The sequence below is a fragment of the Equus asinus genome, chromosome 2 (genome assembly GCF_041296235.1).
Source record: "Equus asinus isolate D_3611 breed Donkey chromosome 2, EquAss-T2T_v2, whole genome shotgun sequence".
In the NCBI taxonomy this organism is placed as follows: Eukaryota; Metazoa; Chordata; class Mammalia; order Perissodactyla; family Equidae; genus Equus; species Equus asinus.
This window is the reverse complement of record NC_091791.1, coordinates 3,600,981-3,620,890: the sequence shown is the minus strand read 5'-3', so window position 1 is coordinate 3,620,890 and position 19,910 is coordinate 3,600,981. Positions and strand designations below refer to the sequence as shown.

Below are 19,910 nucleotides of genomic sequence, written 5' to 3'. Positions count from 1 at the left end.
CAGGTTGAATCTAAAGGACACCAGATAGTAACTCAAGCCACATGAAGAAATAATGTGAATGGGGTTTTTTCTAGTTATTACCAGTGAATAAGTGTGTTTTTGCATGTTCATGTTATATTCAACAACCTTGATAATTTTTTTATCTGTACATTTCTTGGATTTGTTATGTAGATAATTATATCATCTAGAAATAATCTAGTTTTTCTTTCCAGTACTTATACCCATGTTTCCTTTTCAGTTGTTTTATTGTGTTAGCTAGGAATCATGGTACACTAAGCAGAAATGGTGACAGCAAGCAAATTTTTCTTTTTTTCTTATCAGTGTAAATGTTTCCACTAAGTATGATGCTCCTTGACCCTTATCGGGATAAATCTTTCTTTTCTGGTTTGCTGAGTTCTCCTCATGAATGGGATTTGGAGCTAAGTGAACACTGCTTCAGCATCTATTAAGATTATCCTTTGTTGGGGCTGGCCCCGCAGCCGAGTGGTTAAGTTCTCGAGCTCCGCTTTGGTGGCCCAGGGTTTTGTTGGTTCGGATCCTGGGCATGGACATGGCACCACTTGTCAGGCCACACTGAGGTGGCATCCCACATGCCACAACTAGAAGGACCCACAACTAAAAAAGAATATACAACTATGTACTGCGGGGATTTGGGGAGAAAAAGCAGGGGAAAAAAAAAAAGAAGATTGGCAACAGTTATTAGCTTGGGTGCCAATCTTTAAAAGAAAAAAGATTACCCTTAGTTTTTTTCTCTGTTGATCAGACTATGGAGTAGTTTTTCTAATGTTAAGTCATCCATGTATTGCTTCACGTAGGATTTTTTGAACCCGTAAAACCTCCTGGGATGGTAGCTTTCTGATAACTTTCCCACTGTTATTTCTTCCATTGTCATTAGTTTATGTTCTCTCTTCTGAAGTCAAATTTAGTAACTGAACTTCCTGTGGCGAGAGGTGGAGGAAATTCCCATTGCATTGGCCATCCCAGCTCTATGCCTACTACAGCCAGGCCACACGTCCACACAGACACAGACCCCTTAGTATTTTGAGGATGTTATTCCAAGGTCTTCTAGTGTCTACTGTTACTAATGAGAGGTCTGTAGTCAGTCAAATTATTGTTCCTTCATGGCTAATCAGCCATCTCTCTAGCAGCTCTACAGATATTTCTCCTAGTCTTTAATGTTCTTCAGTTTCACCGCCATGGATGTGCAGATACGTCATGCCCAAGACTCATGATTCTTCAGGCATACAAAAAAAGTACAGACAACAATATAACAAACACTCATGAACCATCACACAGCTTAAGACATAAAACATTGCAGATATAACTGAAATGCCCTCTGTATCCTGAGTCCTTATTCCCTCAATAGAAATAATCTCATTATCCTGAACTTGATGTTTATCATTCCAGGAATCCTTTTCTTCTTTCAGTTAACATGTATCAATGTTTCACAGTCTAAAGTTGGATCTAAATAGCATTGTTCTATACATATCCTTCTGTAATTTTATTTTTTAGTTCATCCATTTTCACTGCTGTGTATATCTCATTGAATAAATATACCCCAATTCAGTCATCCACCCTCCCATTAATGGACGCATAGGTTGTTTCTGGCTTTTTGCTAAGCAAACAATGCTACAACAATTATTTTGTACACATTTCCTGGGGCCTGTTTTAGGGTACATACCTAGGGCTGAAACTTCTAGGTCATTGGAAATACCATCACCATTATCAGATATTTGCTCTCCAAGTCATTGTGCCAATTTATACTACCTCCAATAAAACGGACAGATCCTTCAACTCCACATCCTCACCCACACTATCATCGGGCATTTTTATTTTTGCTAACTTGATGCTTTAATTTGCATGCCCTTAATTACTAGTGAGGTTGAACATCCCCTTAGATTTATTGACCAGTTGGGTTTCCTCTTCTCTGAATTGCCAATTCATATACTTTGCCCATTTATCTGCTACTTTCTATTTTGTATGTTGCAAATGTCTTCCCTGCTTTATAGTGTCTTCTTAAACAATGATGCAGGAATTTTGATATTTAGCATGTCTTATGTACCTAGTCAGACTAACCATTTCCCTGTGGGTTGATTACATTTTATATGCCTGAATTCATAAATATATTCTCCTATATTTTCTACTGAAAGTTTTAAAGTTTTTGTTTTTGCACATTTAGGTTCTTCAACCTTCCCTCTAACTCCCAGGATTGATTTCTGTGTGAGGTAGAGACCTAATCTTATTTTTCCTCATATATGGATGGCCAGTTGTCCTAGCACAATTTATAGAGTACCTTGCTGTTCCCAAGTGACTCGTAAGACCTTCTCTGTAACATATCAAGCTGCTATATATGCAAGTTTAAAGTCCTCAACTTTAGTCGTTGATTTATGCGTCCATCCCTGGGTCAACAACACATAGTCTTAATTATTACGGCTTTCTAATATATCCCGACATCTAAGAGGTGATCTCCCCCACCTTGTTCTGCTTCAAAATTGTTTGGCTACGTATGCTTTTCTCCAATTCTGGGAAAATCTTAGCCATTATCTAAGCAATTATTATTTTCAAATCTTATCTTTTCATTATTTTTTCCTCTCCCATTCTAAATTCCTTCCTTCTGGATTTCCTACTGGACTTTCCATTCTTTCCTCTATGACACTGAATCATACTTTCCATTTCTTTGTCTCTATTTCTGTGTTTTGCAAGATTTTCCCAGATCTATCTTCTAACTCACTAATTCTGTCTTTAACTGTGTCTAACCTAATGATCTTTTTCTTTAACTTCAATGACCATATCATTCACTTCAGAAGCTTTTTTTTAATGTTCTCATTCTTTTTTCATTCTGTCCTCTTCTTTCATTATGGCTCTATTTCTTCTTTAATCATTTTAAAAAATTAAAATACTTACCTTTATTTTTTTTTAACTTATTTATTTATTTATTTTTTAAACTTTTTTTTTTTTTAATTTTTTTCCCTTTTTCTCCCTCAAGTCCCCCGGTACATAGTTGTATATTCTTCGTTGTGGGTCCTTCTAGTTGTGGCACGTGGGATGCTGCCTCAGCGTGGCTCAATGAGCAGTGCCATGTCCGCGCCCAGGATTCGAACCAACGAAACACTGGGCAGCCTGCAGCGGAGCGTGCGAACTTAACCACTCGGCCACAGGGCCAGCCCCAAACACTTACCTTTAAAATGAACTTCAGTTTGATTATTTCAGATTCTTAGAGGTCTATATTCTGTATGTTATAGTTCCTGACTCCCCCCCTGCCCCCCCCATAGTAGATTTGTTTATGTAGTTTACATTGTTCTATTGTGATCTCTTCCTCAGTGTGGGTTGCTTTATCTCTAAATCCTGTGCATTCTGGATGGAAGCATGCCTACAGGATGACTCTGCATTTGCTACTACCCAAGACCTTATGGATTTCAATAGTCTGCATCTATTTTTATGTTAATGCCTGGGCTTTTGGTTCTTGTATCACTGAGATAGAATAAACTTGGAGCCCACACCCATGCACGGCCTGGTATTTTAACTTCTAATCGTCCTTTAAGGTAGAGGCAGATCTTCAAGGCTCAGAACTTTATGCAAGGGTCCAAATTCTAGCTCCCACTCTTCCACTGGCCAAAGTCACATCTATCACTGGACATTAGAATTCCAGCCCCCAGCCCCTGGGCCCAATCCAGGACCAAACCCAACAAAGGCCAGCAGGACCCATGAACAGCCACAAGAGATGTGTTTGTATCTTCTGCTCTGCTTTTCTTTTCTCTCTTCTCTTATCATATGATTACCTATGTATTTGACATTTTTATCTATAGCAGGAGGGAGACACATTTGCATTAGCTTCGTCCAACCTGCATGTAGGAAGCCTAAATTGCATTTTTCTTAAAGTGCCAACTTTTCTTTTAATCCATTTCACCATTTCCTCATAGTTTAACATATTTTATTCCTAGAGAAAGAAGTTTTTGTTTCGTTCTTGTAATCATCTGAAGACTTTCTTCCTTCAGAGGCTGGAAATGATCTAAATAACACCGCTAAATTTTTTAAATAAAACTATTTTTCGGTATCCATATTCCAGAGGAAACATTTACAGTCAGAAGCTAAATCTGAAGATTTTGTCAGTGAGTATATTCTAACTCATCTATTTGGGGATTCACATTTGGCTATACTGACAGCCAAACTCTTCTCCCAGCTGGCTTGTTATTCCACAGTTTGAATAACTCAGCCCTGTGTCTTAGCCAAGACGCTCTCATTGTGCCTGGAAATGACGACCACAAAGACCCACAATCTCACCGCCATGCTTCTCAGAGGGCGTTGGAGCAAGTCACTATACCACCAGTGTGGGGATGCTGGCACACTGGCTGTAAACTCAGAGACCAGCCAAGAAGAGCAGAAGAGGAGAGGGTGCCGGTGAGACCTGGAGCCCAGCCTCCCTACCACCCACGGTACAAGGCAGACCCATCACTTAACCCCTGTGGACCTCATTTTGCTTATCTGTAAATTGACAGGCTTAGACCAAGGAACTCTAGGATCCTTTTCAAACTGAGGGGAACAATGCAGAGCACAATTTGATTCCTCCAGAATGATCAATGAAACTCCCGTTGATCCCTCCATGATTGTGTTTTCTTCTCTCAGGACATAAGAATAAAGGTCTGACAAGAACTAGCTGTTGCTGAAATAGGCCACAAAGAGTGGAGCACTGCACACTGATCTTTCTTAATCTATGACAGAACACTACATTTTCATCCCTGGCCTTTGTCCCCGGCTTGACACCTGGGCCTACAGTGTCAAGCACAGGCAGCAGTGCTGCTGTCACCGCAGGCACAGGAGAGGGCAGCAATCTCATTTACACCGGATTCTGGGTCCACTCCTGCTTCCGTGCGGCAGTTATAGATGCTACAGATGTGGAATGCAATTACCAATAATCGAGATGGGCAAGTAAAATAAAACAAATATTTTAAAGGTCACCCATTTGAAGATAAAAAGAAGTACAAAGAAAAGAATCTATCTATTTAGAATCATACTTGGGCTCCTCCTGCTGTCCCCAGAGGGGAAACTGAACCCACACAATAGGCTTGGACCCAACACCCCCTGCCCTCTATTCTACTCCTGCATGGCGGCCTCTCTTCCCCACCCACACCACCCCTACTGTCGAGGAATAGATCTCAGTGTGAAAAAGTCAATGATGTAGAGGCTTATTAAGATTACTCCCTTAGTATTAGCCCTCAACACTAATGAACAGGCTGATATCCAAAGTCAGTGCAGTGGGGTTGGGAGACTAGTCTACACCACCAAAAACTCATGTTTTACATGTTGGCTTTTAGGTGGCAATTCACTACCCGTTTGGGTAATAAAACCCAATAACACCAGATAAAAGAAAGCAAAGGAACACCAGTGATGGGCAACATTCAAGGGCCTGCCTGTGCTTTTGAATTTAACCCCAGGCTCTCAACATCACCCGCGGGACTCACAGCTGGGACTGGCTCCGCCAGCACGCCAGGCACTGAGGCGGCTGGACTAAGACACTGAGCCCTGAGGGCGGGTACCAGACTCAGAGCCCCGAGGCCTATGCCTAAAGCAGCAAGCCTTTTCTCTTTCTCCTGAGAATCTGTCCACTCATTAGCTGATTAGCCCAGGTAGGGTCCAGGCAGAAAACAGAAACCAATCTAGGTGTTTTAAACAGCGGGAATTTAACACGGGATTTGACTACACAAGTGACGGGAGAGAAGAGAAGCCCCACGGGGGAGGGAGAGGCACAGCAGGAAGCCCTACCTTCAGGCTGGGAGGACAGCGAGGAACGTGACCACAGAGGCCAGGCATCACTCAGCAGGAGTTTGGACCACAGGGGGACATCTCTGCAGGAGCTGGGACCCTGGAGGGAGGCGCTGAGATACAGCCCCGGGGAGGGGATGGAGAAATGCCCTGGCTTCCTTTCCACCTTCCCACCATGCACCAGTAGCTAGAAAGTCCCCACAACAGGGAGCAGGGGACATGAAGGTGGGGACACAGCTGAGAGGCAACTGACCATCACACCGACCCAAGAGAACCTGAGGCTAGCCCCTTCCCTGAAGGACTCCAGCTCTGAGGAGCTGCAAAGTGGTGGAGACCAGAGACCACTGGAAAAATGTGGTACTGAGGAAACAGCACCTCCCCCTCAATGAGCATCCTCAATCTGTTCTTCCTATGGTTTTACATCTCATCTATTCTAATGCTCCCACTTTTCACGTACCTTCTTATGATTATTTTGGAAACCTTTGCAGCCCTGTTAGGTTTCATTTAATGGGTTTGAATTTGCAAAGAATGATGTGATTTCAACGTTACACTTGGCTACCACGGATCCCTGCGCCAAGCAAGCTGAGCTGACTTGAGAAAGCAAGCCTGCTCTGGGGCCTCAGTCCTGCCTTGGAACCACTCGTGGAGAAAAGGAAGTCTGCCAGTTATGGCAGCCACTGGCACTCCTTCTAGACTTGCTGCACTGGACGGGGCACAGCAGAGAGGGCAGCCTGCCCAGCGGGGGGGACACCCCGAACGACATAGCGTCATGTCCCACCACCACAACAGAGGACAGTTTCATTCCGGTTGTCAGTAACATGAGCAGGGTGACTCAGGGCTAAGAGGAGATGCTCCTAAATAATAACTTGTACCAGAAGCTAATCTTTAATAGTGACGACTGTAAGAAACTATGCCAGCAACTATTGAAACAGTAATCATTGTAACTCACAAAATGAGCTTGACAAGGTCTACGGACAAAGTCCTTGCACACGTGGGAAGTCAAGTCCTTGCATACGCGAGAAATGACTCATGGTAAAAATAAGGAAGAGCTTAGGAACGGAAGGACAACAGGAACTCAGGCACCGAGCCCAGCCGAGCCGAGACAGCCACGCTGAGAATTCAGAGCAGACCTGACGGGATCAGCCGACACCCTACTGAGGCCAGAATACACCAGAGAACTAGGATACGAAGGAGGTCACTGGAGAAAAGCCCCAAACAAGCTGAGAATCACACGGAGCTCCCGTTAGGGATTCCACACAAACTGCTCTCACATAACCTTTGCTGCTCGCTCTTTGACCCCAGGTCGCTACCCTGGGTCAGCTATGGGAACTGTGGGCCAGGACAAGGTGCGTGCTCGTGTGTAAAGGGGCACGAGTTTGTGAATGGAGCTGTTTAATGAAGTCTTCTGAAATTTGGAATTGCTGCCCGTCGGTGAATTCCTGTTAAGCACTTCTCCCTGGGATCTTGCATTTCTAAAAATACTATTTGCTTTTTATTTAACACTGAACCTTTGGATGTTCTAGAATACAAAAATAGTGTCTTATTATTTTAAAAGCTTAGGAGGGAAACTAGCCATATTATTAGAAAAAGAAGATATATGCAGCTATAGTCTGTTCAAATATCAAGAGGTGTGACTTTTCAAATTCACATTTCAATCTTTATTTACATAAGACTTTTAGAAATAGTGGGTGTAAATATTAAATCACCCAAGCCTGGGTGAAATTTTATTGAGAATAACTACAAATAAAGGGAAACTGATTTTTTAAAGTCGGTTTCTGAAATTTAGATGAAAAGAATATCGAGCATTAACAAAAAAATGATATATTTACATATCAACATAGGTTTTCTGCTCATAGATTCATTTCCTATGAAACATAACAGAGGCAAGCTTGGGGAATTACAAAGGAAAGAAAAATCCTAATCAAACAGGTACTGTTGTTCAAACAGAATATTAGCCAAAATGATCCAATCAGTTGCTTGAGCCAAGTTTTTTCCCTTTAAGCCATTCATGTCAGAACACCACGGCTCGGAGCATTAAGAAGCCATATTATAGCCCAAGTGTTTGCCCAACGGACGCGGGATTTGAAAGATACACTGCACGGAAACGGGAAGAGAACGAGGGAGGTTACCAGTTAGTCCCGAGCATTCATGCAATTTACCCAGAATGAGGTCAGATTTCTCAAGGTAAATATCATTTATTTGCATTCCAGGGACTGTCTGGCAATTATACAAATCAATCTAAATACAGTAAGTTCAAACTGGTGGATCTTTGATTTCACCATTGTTCAGACTTACTCCACGGAATGCAACACGGCCTGTGGAAATTTTCCCGAAAAAGAGAGCACAAAAAATAGAAAAGCACACCTTCATAGCACGAGTTTGACAAGAAGCTTTGCTTTCAGATTTGTCTAATGACTTTAGACAATTAGAGGTCCACGTGGGTGATAGCTGACACAGTGTTAGGTCTTGGTTTAACACAAAATCATTGCCTATCACTGTAAAACACAGTAGCCTACAATGTGTCAATTGAAGAGCTCTGTAATTTATTGACTCAATCTTTGCTTATCAAAAACAGAGCAGTATGTTTCTCTAAAAATCTTTAGGGGACAATCGCAGAAATACACAGACATACACGCACACACGCACACACACACACACACACACACACACACATTCCTGGTTTCTGTGTGGAAATCAAACACAATTCTATTTTATTGCAGTATTAAGGTTCCAAATTTAAAATTAAAAAAAAAAAACCCAGGAATTACAGAGGTTATCAAAGACATATTAACTTGTCCTTAGAATAAGCTCAAAATTAATAACAAAGGTATTATTATGCTAATGTATACTTTATGATATTCCGCCCAGTCTGAGACTGAGAATTGACTCTGGCAGGGTTAGACCTCCCTTTACTTTGAATTAATGATGTGAGTACTGCATTTCTCCTTCTGAAATCTGTGGTTTATGCGAAGTTTATGGAAACATAAAAGAAAAGCTTAAACAGGGAAAAGAAAAAACAACAATTGATTCCCATTTGGATAATTAAATGAGGGTAAGTCTTTTCTCCAAGATGTTTTCAAATGATCTCTATTTTAACCATATCCAGTGCCCTGTTCCCTTCCCTGAATCCTGCTTTTAGAAAGAACTCTAAATGTATTTTCAATTTCTATTTCTAATGTGAAGCTGGAAACAAATTAGTGGGCACCCTAGGAGAATGCTAAGAAAAGCTTAAATCAATCCACACCTTTTTATTTACATCCCTCGTTCCTTAGAAAAGTAACTGCCATTTTTATTAACTTTGTTTTATGGATCTAATATTTAAAAACAAGTCTATCTTTTATGTCACAGTAAGAAGGTTAAGGCACTTACAGATTCTCCCGCAACACATCTCGGGCAAGGCTGGGCCAAGCTCCCTCCACCATTCTGAGGAATCTATTTAACAAATCACAGCCACAGATGTATCAGAACAACGACTATTTATACTTTCTATTAAAATATTTAAATGGGTTCACAGCGGGTTTGGTGGCAGCAGGAACCTACCCCCGTGCCGGGCCGCGCCTGGCCGCTCTCTGGCCTTGCCGCAAGGGGGCAGCCTCTGTGCTTCAACTCCAGCTCCTCGACGCTCCAGGAGCCCAGGGTGCTGGCCCTCACCTGGGCGCAGCCCCACTCCTGCACAGCTGCGTCTAGTCTTCTGCATGCCCGTTTCTGCAACAAGAAAATTTCCCTGAGATGGCCTCATAAAGCACACAACACTCAAATTGAATTGAATTCTGAAAACTTCAGCTGCAAATACAGACCCTGTGGAGCTGGGAAAGTTTATAGGGTGTTTGAGGAGAGGACTGTAAACTTCATCTTTCAGGAATAACAACCATCAATTACATTTAACCTCATTATTTCTGGCATTGTCTGATATTTACTTAGCTTTATAAATAGTCATTTTAACAGTTTTGGCCAAAACTTCTGCAATAAACTATTGTGACTGGTTTACTGATATTGAAAATGTAAAAACCCCATAAATTTTGTTCAAGAAGCTAGTTATATGCTTCAACATATGTTGCCCAGTGTTAAGCTACATACTTTCTTAATACAATATGAATAATTCACATGTGAATAATCCTTCCTCTTAGTGACACTGAAGAGCAAATTCAGGTTATTTATTTCAAAAGTTGCACACAACGTCCCTAACAGATAACCTTTGGGAAAGTTAGCATTTGGTTTCTGCTTTTCCATGAACTAAAGAAGATAAATCACCAAAGCAATCTTCTAACGCTAAAGGAAAAATTATTCACTCTCCAAGTCCTAAGGCTTTGTGTATTTTGCAGGATAACAATGTTTTCACTGCCACAGAGGTTGCAGAGGTGGGAGGACCTTTGCAAATGGCCATGGAGTCGTCCTCTGCCCACAGCCAGACTCCTCTGGCTCCCTGGCCAGCCCACAGCCCCGGCAGCTGGACAGCTCCTGCCCGACGTGGGAAACACTTCCAGTTACAACAGCGGCTCCACAACTTCAGTCACTTGCAAACTATCATATTTGTGCCAAACTTGTTTATTATCTGTACTATTATTTATTTAATATTTTCTAAGTTGACTTTTTAAAAATTTAATGGATTTATTCAATGCAGAAACTTTGTATCATGGGTTTAGACTGCTAGTTTTACTGTTCTCTAACATGTCTTAAAACAGATACTTAAAGATTAAAATGAAAAATGTCAAACTCTGAGCCCCTTAAACCAGGCAGAACAGTCTCCTGGGAGAAGTGCTTGATCTCCAAGTGGCTGAAGACGCGGGCAATCATGTAGCTCAGTTACTTCCCTGCAGTTCTTCCCAAATGGTATGAGTACACAAAGGGGAGAGTAAATTCCACATCAAACCACACCCTTGGCATAACTTAAGGAGAGAAAACGCCAAAATCTGAAAACAACACTAGTGAAAAGAGAAAAGCCACCAGATCCCAGTGTGGGGTCCCCTCGTGCTGCCCGCCCACACCCACAACGTGAGCTCTGGTGAGTGAGGGCAGAAGAGGGAGACGAGCACGGGGTGAGCGTGACCTGCATGCCCCCAGAAAAGCTCTGAAAGCACCTGGGCGGACAGAGCCTGGACTCAGGGAAGGGATCCCAGAGTCGACACAGTTTAAACAGACAGACACCATTTAAAGAGGCATCCTTCAAAGCCCATAGCTTCTGGCGAAGAAAAAAAGCAAAAGAGGAAGGCAGAAGTGCCCTTTGGCAATTGGGTCGTGAAGATAAAAAGAAGAAAAAGGGAAAGTTTAGGGCACTACAAGAAAAGAGGACCATAATACCAGGAGATGCACCCCTCCCCCGTCAGTCATCAAAACAAACAAGTGTGCAGCGCCTGGACTTGGCCAGCCGATGCCAGAGGTGCCTGGGCTAGCAACCTTGTAGAAACACCCCCACACCACAGAAATGTCCTCCTGGAAAACAACCATGAAGCAAAGAAAATTCTAATCCAACACTCCAGCAACACAAGTAAACATATTCAAACAAACATCTGAGGATTCGAAAAACCACCTTGAACTAGAAATGCAAAATTAAAGACAGAAAGGGAGAAAGGAAGAGAGTTGAATGAGCTCCGGAAAGTGATGGAAGGAAAAGTCAAAATCATTGCAGAAATGAGGAGTACATTACAAAGCGCCTGAGCAAAGTAAGTTCAAATGAAGATTAATAAAGGGCACTGAGGAAAGACAGGAACACGACCAACAGGAGGAAAACGACATAAAGAAAGAAGTAAAAGGGTAAAATGAAAGCAGTGGGAATGGGAGACAAAGAAGGAATGGTGTTCACAAACCAGAGCTCCTGGGAGAACAGAACAAAGCTGATACTTAGAACTATCATCCAAGAAAACTTCCAGAAACAGGAAAAGAATTGAATCTGGAAATGAGAGGGCTCACACGTGCCTGGGAAAATTAACCCAGAGTGACCGACTCTGAGTCACATCCTGATTAAACGCTCAGATTTCACAGATAAATCCTCAAGGCCCCTGGGCAAAGAGATCAATGAGCGTGCAAAGAACTGGGCTGGCATCAGGCTTTCCAAAACCAACAGTAAGTAAGACAACAACGGACCAACATTGTTAAAACTCACTGAAAGAAAGTATGAACCAAGAATTTTAAATCCACAAGCTGTCCTTCAAACATCAAGGCTATAGAAAAACAGTTCCCAAAATACACAAGCTTAGAGAACACCACATCCATCAGCCCTTCTGGAGGACTCTGTGTGAGGGTAAGTTTTATCTAACCAAGTGATGACTGGGAAAGTTCCAGCAAAAGGATGTATGGTAAGCATTTAAAAGTATTTAGATATACCTCTAGGACTAAAATAAAAGTGGGATTAGGCTGAAAGACTAATATGCAAATATTATGTACTGCAACAAAGCAGAAATGGGAAATGGAGGAGGAGGGAAAGAGGAAAAATTCTGATTATGTATATGACAATACTGTGTAAGCAACAGATGTGTGTTAAGCAGTACCAGAAAAAACTGATAAATGAGACAGTACAGAGTTAAATAATACAACAGGTTCCTAAGGACATTAAAATAGGTTTAAAGACAAAAGCAATCACTAGAAAATACACGTCCTCTTACACCCAAATTTAAAAATCTCAATAAAAGATCAAAGAATACAGATCTCACAGAGAAGGAAACCACAAATATAACAAAATACACATAATTACAAATTATGATAGAGTTGCAAGCAAACAGATCAGCCCTGTGAATAAATATTAATGGATTTAACTCACCTATTAAAACAAAAAGGGTTTTAATTTGACTCACAAAACAAGACCCAACTACATGCTGTATATAAGAGGCACTTCTAAAAAAGTAATTCTGAAAGGCTGAAAATTAAAAGGATGGAGAAAGTTATACCTGGCCAATGAAAACAAAAGATGGCAGGAGTAGACCAAATTGAATTCAAGCCCCAAAGCATTAAACACAACAGAGGACATATTTAATGCTAAAAGCCACAGACCACAATGAAGACATGATGTTTGTGAACCTCTATGTACCAAATAATACAACCACCACTTCTATGAAGCAAACACCACAGGAGATGCAAGGAGATAGTTAGAAACATAATAATAACAGGAGATTTACTGTACCACTCTTAGTACAAGGCAGAGCACATGTGCAAAAAATAAGTAAGGAGATGGAAGATCTAAACAACATCATCAATCAAGGTAGATCTGTGTATATATATTGAACTCCACACCCTGATTAACAGGGAATACACATTCTTCTCAAGAACCTAAAGCACGTTCACAACAACTGATCATATATTAGGTCACAAAGAAAACACAATAATTTCCATAAGGTAGAAATATTGAAAACACCACTTTCTGATCACAATGCAGTAAAACTATACATTATTAACAAAAACAAAAAACAGAAAGGCATCCCCACCTGGATGTTTAAAAATTCTACTATTGACTCTCAGGTGAAAGAGGAAATACAATCTGAAAGTACAGAATTTAAAAAAAATAATTACAAAAAAAAACACTGCATATCAGAATCTATGGAATGCATTTAAAGCAGTAATCAGAGAACAACTCATTATACTAACACTTTTACAAATAAAAATGAAAGAATAAAATTAATAAATTAATAAATGTCAGTGCACGAAAACAAGAAAAAGAACAACAGTAATCCAAAAGAAAACATGAGGAAGGAAATAGGGATGGAAAAGCTGATTTATGAGGGAGAGGTTTTTCTGTTGAAAACCAGTGGATCTAACTAATAAATCAAAATCCTGGGTTGTTTTGAGGGGGAAATTAACCAAATAGACAAACCACCAGCTAACTTGATCAAGAGAAAAGCAAGACAGCACAAACTTAGAGAGTAAGAAATGGCACGGGGGAAATAACCAATGAAATGGAAGAAATTTTAAAAATCCTAAGAGACTACTTTGCAGACCTCTGTGCAAATGAATTTGAAAAGGAAGATGAAATGGATAACTTCCTAAGGAAATTCAGATGACCAAAACTGACCCTATTAGAGTTGCAAATCTTAGGCAGATGAATTCCATAGGAGACCCAGAGAGGATTCTTAAACAAGGACCCCACAAGAAGCACCAGGACAGATGGCTTCACAGGTGAATTGTACTGAACCTACCAGACAGTCCCAATGCTCTACACAAATTATCCCAGAGCCCCGAGAACTACAGAAAATATCCCAACTCCTTTTACAGAGCAAAATATAACACTGATAAACCAGATAAAGACAACAAAGAAAGAAAACTACAGATCAGTACCACTCATGAATATCAATGCAAAAATATTAAATTAAATACTAAACAGGATCCAACACCACAATAAGAAAACTACATACCACGACCAAGTAGGATTTTTTCCAGAAATGAAAGATGGATTCAGTATCAGGATATCCACCAAGGTCATTTACCATATTAATAAACCAAAGGAAAAGATAATAGGATCTTCATAGAAACTGAAAAAGATTTTCACAAAATTTAAAACCCCATTTATAAAAATTAAAGAAAACAGGAATTGAGGGTTATACTCTTAACATTATAAAATACACATACTTTAATCCTAAAGCCAGTGTCTTATTCAATGGGGAAGGACTAGTAGCATTTCCACTAGGATCAGGAACAAGGCAAAGATGCCCACTGTCCATTTCTGTTCACCCACTGTTCTAGAGGTTTTCTGTTACCTAACATTATTACAAAATAGAAAGGAATGAGAGGCATAAGAATGGGTGAAGAAGTCAAACTATCTATTTGCAGATGACATCATAAAGTATATCCGGAAACCTCCAAAGAATCAATGACAAAACTCAATAAAAGAAGCCGTTGAATGGCAGGATACAAAATTAACATAGAAAAATCAACAGCTTTCCAATATAAAACAGTAAGTAGTTAGAGAAAACTCCATTTAAAATAATGACAACAAAGATTAAATGTTTTAGAATAAATTTTTTTTTTTTAAGATTGGCACCTGAGCTAACATCTGTTGCCAATCTTTTTTTTTCCTCCTTCTTTTCCTTCTCCTCAAAGTCCCCCAGTACACAGCTATGTATTCTAGTTGTAGGTCCTTCTGGTTGTGCTATGTGGGATGCCACCTCAGCGTGGCCTGATGAGCAGTATCATGTCTGCGTTGAGGATCTGACCCAGCGAAACTCTGTGCCACTGAAACAGAGCGCACAAACTCAACCACTCAGCCATAGGGCCAGCCTCTAGAATAAATTTAATAAGAATTGAACAAAACCTATACGAGGAGAATTTAATACATTCTTGAAAGACATAAAAGTAGATATGAACAAATGAAAAGGCATTCCCTAATCTTGGATAGGATAACTCAACATTATAGGATGACGGTTCTAATTTATAAACTCAACATAATCACAGTAAAAATACCAATAAACTATTGCATAGACTTATACAAGTTGATTCTCAAGGTTACATGGAAAAACAAACACGCAAGAATAGCCAGGAAAACCACAACTACTGGACATTAAAACATACCATAAAGACTCTATAACTAAACTGAGTGGTCCTGGTGATAAGCAGACAAATAGGCCAGTGGGATAGAATAAAAACTCCAGGAATAAATCTGAATGTATATGGAAATGTGGCATCTCCAGCCACTGGGAGAAAGACGGACTTTTCAACATATGGTGCTAGGACAAGTGGGAAGCCATTTGGAAAACGGTAAAACTAGATCTGTATCTCACACCACAGACAAAAATGAACCTCAAATGAATTAGTGATCTAAATGTAAAACACTGAAACTATATCCTTCCTAGAAGAAAACATGGGTGAATGCTCCTGAACCTTGGTGTAGAGAAAGACCCTCTAACTATGACTCAAATCCAGAGGCAATAAAACAAAAACTGAAAAATTTAACTACACAGAAATAAAGAATATCTGCAGGGCAAAACAAAACAAACCCTACACAAAGTCAAAAGATAATTTACAGGGCCAGCCCCAGCGGCCTAGTGGCTAAGTTCAACGTGCTCTGCTTTGGCAGCCCGGGTTTGCAAGTTCAGATCCTGGACATGGACCTACACCACTCATCAGCCATGCTGTGTCGGTGACCCATATACAAAGTGGAGGAAGACTGGCACAGATGTTAGCCCAGGGCTAATCTTCCTCAAGCACAAAAAAAGGAAGACTGGCAACAGAAGTTAGCTCATGGCCAATCTTCCTCAGGAAAAAAAAAAAAGATAACTAACAAATTGGAGAAAAATATTTGCAACATATCCCACAGAAAAAGGGCTAACAACCTTAATAAATGAAACTCTCATACAAATTGAAGAACAAATGACCAGAAACCCAAAAGACAAATAGGAAAAAAGACATGAACAATTGATGACAAAAAGTTATAAAAATGGCCCCAAACATATGAAAAAATGTTCAAACCCACTCATATTTAAAGTGCAAATTAAGGTAATATCAGGACACCGTTTGTCATCTATCAGACCAGCAAAAATTTTAAAGCGTGATGCTGACTCTGTTGGTGAGGCCTGAGAAACAGACATCTCCTACATTGCTGGTGGGAATGCAAATTCTGCAGGGAAATTTGGTGGTACCTAACAAAGTTACATACACACTTTTCAGCCCAGAAATTACACCTCCAGGAAACCACCCTACAGGTATACCTACAACGTGAAAAAAAAATGCACAAGGTTACTCACTGCAGCATTGGTTAAACTGCAAAATATTGGCAACAACCCAAATGCCCATCTGTAGGACAGTGGCTGGATAAAGACGGAGCATCCAGGCAACGCAGCACTATGCAGCTGTGATGGGAAGGAGGAAGAGCTCTGTGGCTGCTGTGCTGTGACTTCCAGGATGTACTGTTAAGTAAAAAACAAAGTGCAAAAGAATATCAATAGTATGCTATCCTTATTCTGCCGCCTGTTGCAGTAATCACATTAGCCACCTTCACGACTTTTGCAAATAGCCTTCTATGTCTTCACTTAAGTCAGATCAAAGTATTGAAGAAGATAAGGCCAAGGACCTGGGTCTCTGGTTATTCAGGATCTGCTCAGTCTCTGTACTGTAAAAAGAGGTGTGGTGTGTTAAAATTGGTTTAATGACAACTTTCAATATTCTGGGCTAAAGGGAAAAAGTGGAAATATTAAATATGCCCCATGTCATTTTATACTGTTTCAACTCTCCCCCCTGCCCCAAGTAACATCATAGTTGGTGAACAGCAATAATATCATTTCCCTTGACATCAGACCTACCAAAAAGGAAAGCACAGGGACACGGATGGATAACTAAGAACTGGAACCTATACTTTCTGGGTAGAATCTGAAACACTCTGGAACTACATTCTAAACCATCTCTGTGTGGGGCAAGTAATACTCGGCACATTACGGTTGGCAGACTTGTGTCTTCCATGGTGACGAGCTGACATTCTTCGAGGGGCTCAGGTGGTGGGGTCCCCACAACCTGCAGCAGGCGAAAGGGGGAGCTATGCTGATACCTTGGTGGTCGGTGAGGGCTGGGCTCCTCAGGGAATGTGGGGATCACCTGCCTGGTGGCCCTCACCCAGCTGAGTGGATGAAATTATTTGTACTTTCTGTTATTTACTGTGGCTTATGGAGAGCTAACTGCATCTGACACTGACTTGTAAACTTACTTGGCAAATAGTCCAGTTATCACGGCTTGGCCTGGACCAAAGGAGAATGAGGGCTGCAGAGGCCTTTAACTCTGAGATGCTTGTGTTACATGATTCACTCTCTCATACTCCCTTCTAGAGAGGCTCTGTCAGCCTTCATAAAGGCAGGTGAAGATTTACTGCCCAAATAAGAAGGCACTTGCACTACATAAACAAAATTAAAATCCTGAGTATATGCAAAGACCCCACTACTTAACAATAACTGAACATCAATCGAACAGCAGCCTCGCCAGAGAACAGCTGAAACAGGAACGTGGTTGAGCAAGAAAGAGCATTTGATAAGATGCATAAATTAAAATGTAAAATATGTATGTGTTGCCTTGACAATGGAACAGAGTTGGTGCAGGTCTTGGAAAGACAAGTGCCCTCCAGTGAGGAGGCGCGATGACACCTTTGCTGCCATGGACTGCTTCCTTCATTGGAAGTGATGGGGCTCCAGGGGGCTTGATGAGTGAGGCGCAGGGGAGGGAGGGGGTGTTCAAGACGTCACAGTTGGGCAGAAATGAAATTCAAAGCCTCGGTTTCCTTGCTGACGAGAGTGAGCCCTCCAGTTTCATGACACACCTGGGAACACGGCAGCGAGCGAGTGAAGGGGGAGTACGCACATGCACAGGAAGCACAGGCCGGGCCGGCTCTGCTGTCGGCCGAACTGGGGCACGCAGCCACCTCTGGAAACCCATTTTTCCACTCTCTGTGCTCAAGAAGAACGTGGATAATAAAGGAAAAAGACACCAGCTTCTTTGAACTCTTCGAAAGAAAAGCATGTGTAAGAAAACAGCGCATTCTTAAAAATTAAACACCTTGAATTAAGCACATACGATCTTTGCTAATATGAGTTAAGTATATATACTGTAAATTAGAATACCAGTGTAAAGCATTAGAACTCAGGAATGCAATTAATGGTACCTCTCTCTCCCTCCACATGGGCACACACAATAATCTAATCTCTCATTTTGAAGGTATTTTGAGAACTTTTATTAAGTAATGGCCTTTATCCTAAAGATCATTTGTATTATAAATGTGTAACGCTGGTTAACTGAATCCTAGTTAGCAGAAACAGTGTGCTGAGTGAGAGTTTTTAATTTAGTTTAGTTTTAATTCTACCATAGATGAGAAAATTTACTCTTGCTGGAGTAGCTGATACGGACACCCATCAGCCCTGAACACAGAACCATTAATGCTGGATGGAGCGAAATTAATAAGGCGCCACAGACTGCCATTTAGAAAGAAAGCATGGTTTCCATCAAGTGAAGATTCCTCCTCGATGACATTTGCATTTGGAAAACAACCTTGCGCTCCTGGAGGTCTGCTTTCCACGGCCCAGTGAAATCTGGCCCAGCGTCAACCACAGAGCAGACCACACGTCAGGGTTTGCGTCCTCACCCCCCAGGCTCTCAGGGCACAGGAGGACTTTAACCAAACGGATCGTAACATCTCGATGCTGTGCTTGATTCAGCGCTGGCCACTTAGAAGACTCCTTGACTCACTGTGCACGAGCATTCAGTCCACTTGTGACCAAGTCCAGCTTGGTAAAGAGAACACCGTTTCTGAGAGACAAGCAAGGAAGGCAGGGCTCAGAGGAAGAGTGCCAACCCACTTCTATGAGAGCCAGTTACCTCGAGGAAGCCATCAGAGAAGACCCAAGAAAACCACTCTTACTTCTAGTTAAAATAAAAACCACAAAGGCACACAGCAGACATACTGAGGATTAATTTTAGGCTTCGAGATTTACCAAGTGCACTGTAAACCTACATTATCCTCCCTGAAAACCAAGGACCTTAAGGAGGGCAGGCATGCAGATTTACTTACAAGAAGTGAAAGGTAATAAATGGCCCTTGTAATTATAAAAACGACAGTTTAGAGTGTTCCCACCTTTATTTCATTTGATTCTCACAATAATCCTGTGACACAGGAAGGGCAGGAAATTTATTTCTTTTTGCAGTTGAGAAAAGAACCTTATTAACAAACTTGCATGAAGTCCGGTGATCTGAAACGACTGAGCTGGGTCTTCATGTACTCTCAGTCTAACTGGGGAGACGAGACTGAAAAACACAGCTAAAGCAGCACCAAAAACTAAACAATGTATGAAAAATATTTCAGAATATAATGTAATATAAACTTAACATAAATCTACAGTAATCAAGACAGTTTGATACTGACATAGGAAATAACATATAGGTAAATGAACAGAACTGAGAATCCAGAAATAAACCCTTCTATTTATGTTCAATTCACTTTTGACAGGGTGCCAAGATAATTCAATGGAGAAAGAATGGTCTTTACAGGAAATGGTACTGGCACAATTCAATAACCACGTGCAAAGAAGGAACTTAGGCCCTACCACACACCATACACAAAAATTAACTCAGAATGGATGAGACCTAAATATAAGAGCTAAATGCAAAACATTTTTAGAGAACATAGGAGAAAATCTCTGTGCTTCACAGTTAGGCAAAGACTTCTTAGATACAACACTGGCAGCATGATCTATGAA

General features: G+C 40.9%; 1 protein-coding gene across 1 annotated transcript in view; it reads right to left on the bottom strand.

Annotated features, from left to right (window-relative positions):
• The window catches only part of C2H10orf143 (chromosome 2 C10orf143 homolog), a 42,067-nt gene that overhangs the window by 9,821 nt on the left and 12,336 nt on the right, over positions 1 to 19,910 (bottom strand). The window contains exons 2-3 of the mRNA XM_014846406.3: positions 9,301 to 9,465; positions 9,130 to 9,192 (exon numbers count right to left, since the gene is read on the bottom strand). Of these exons, the coding sequence (XP_014701892.1) occupies positions 9,130 to 9,192; positions 9,301 to 9,465 (228 nt within the window). The remainder of the gene's footprint in view (positions 1 to 9,129; positions 9,193 to 9,300; positions 9,466 to 19,910) is intronic.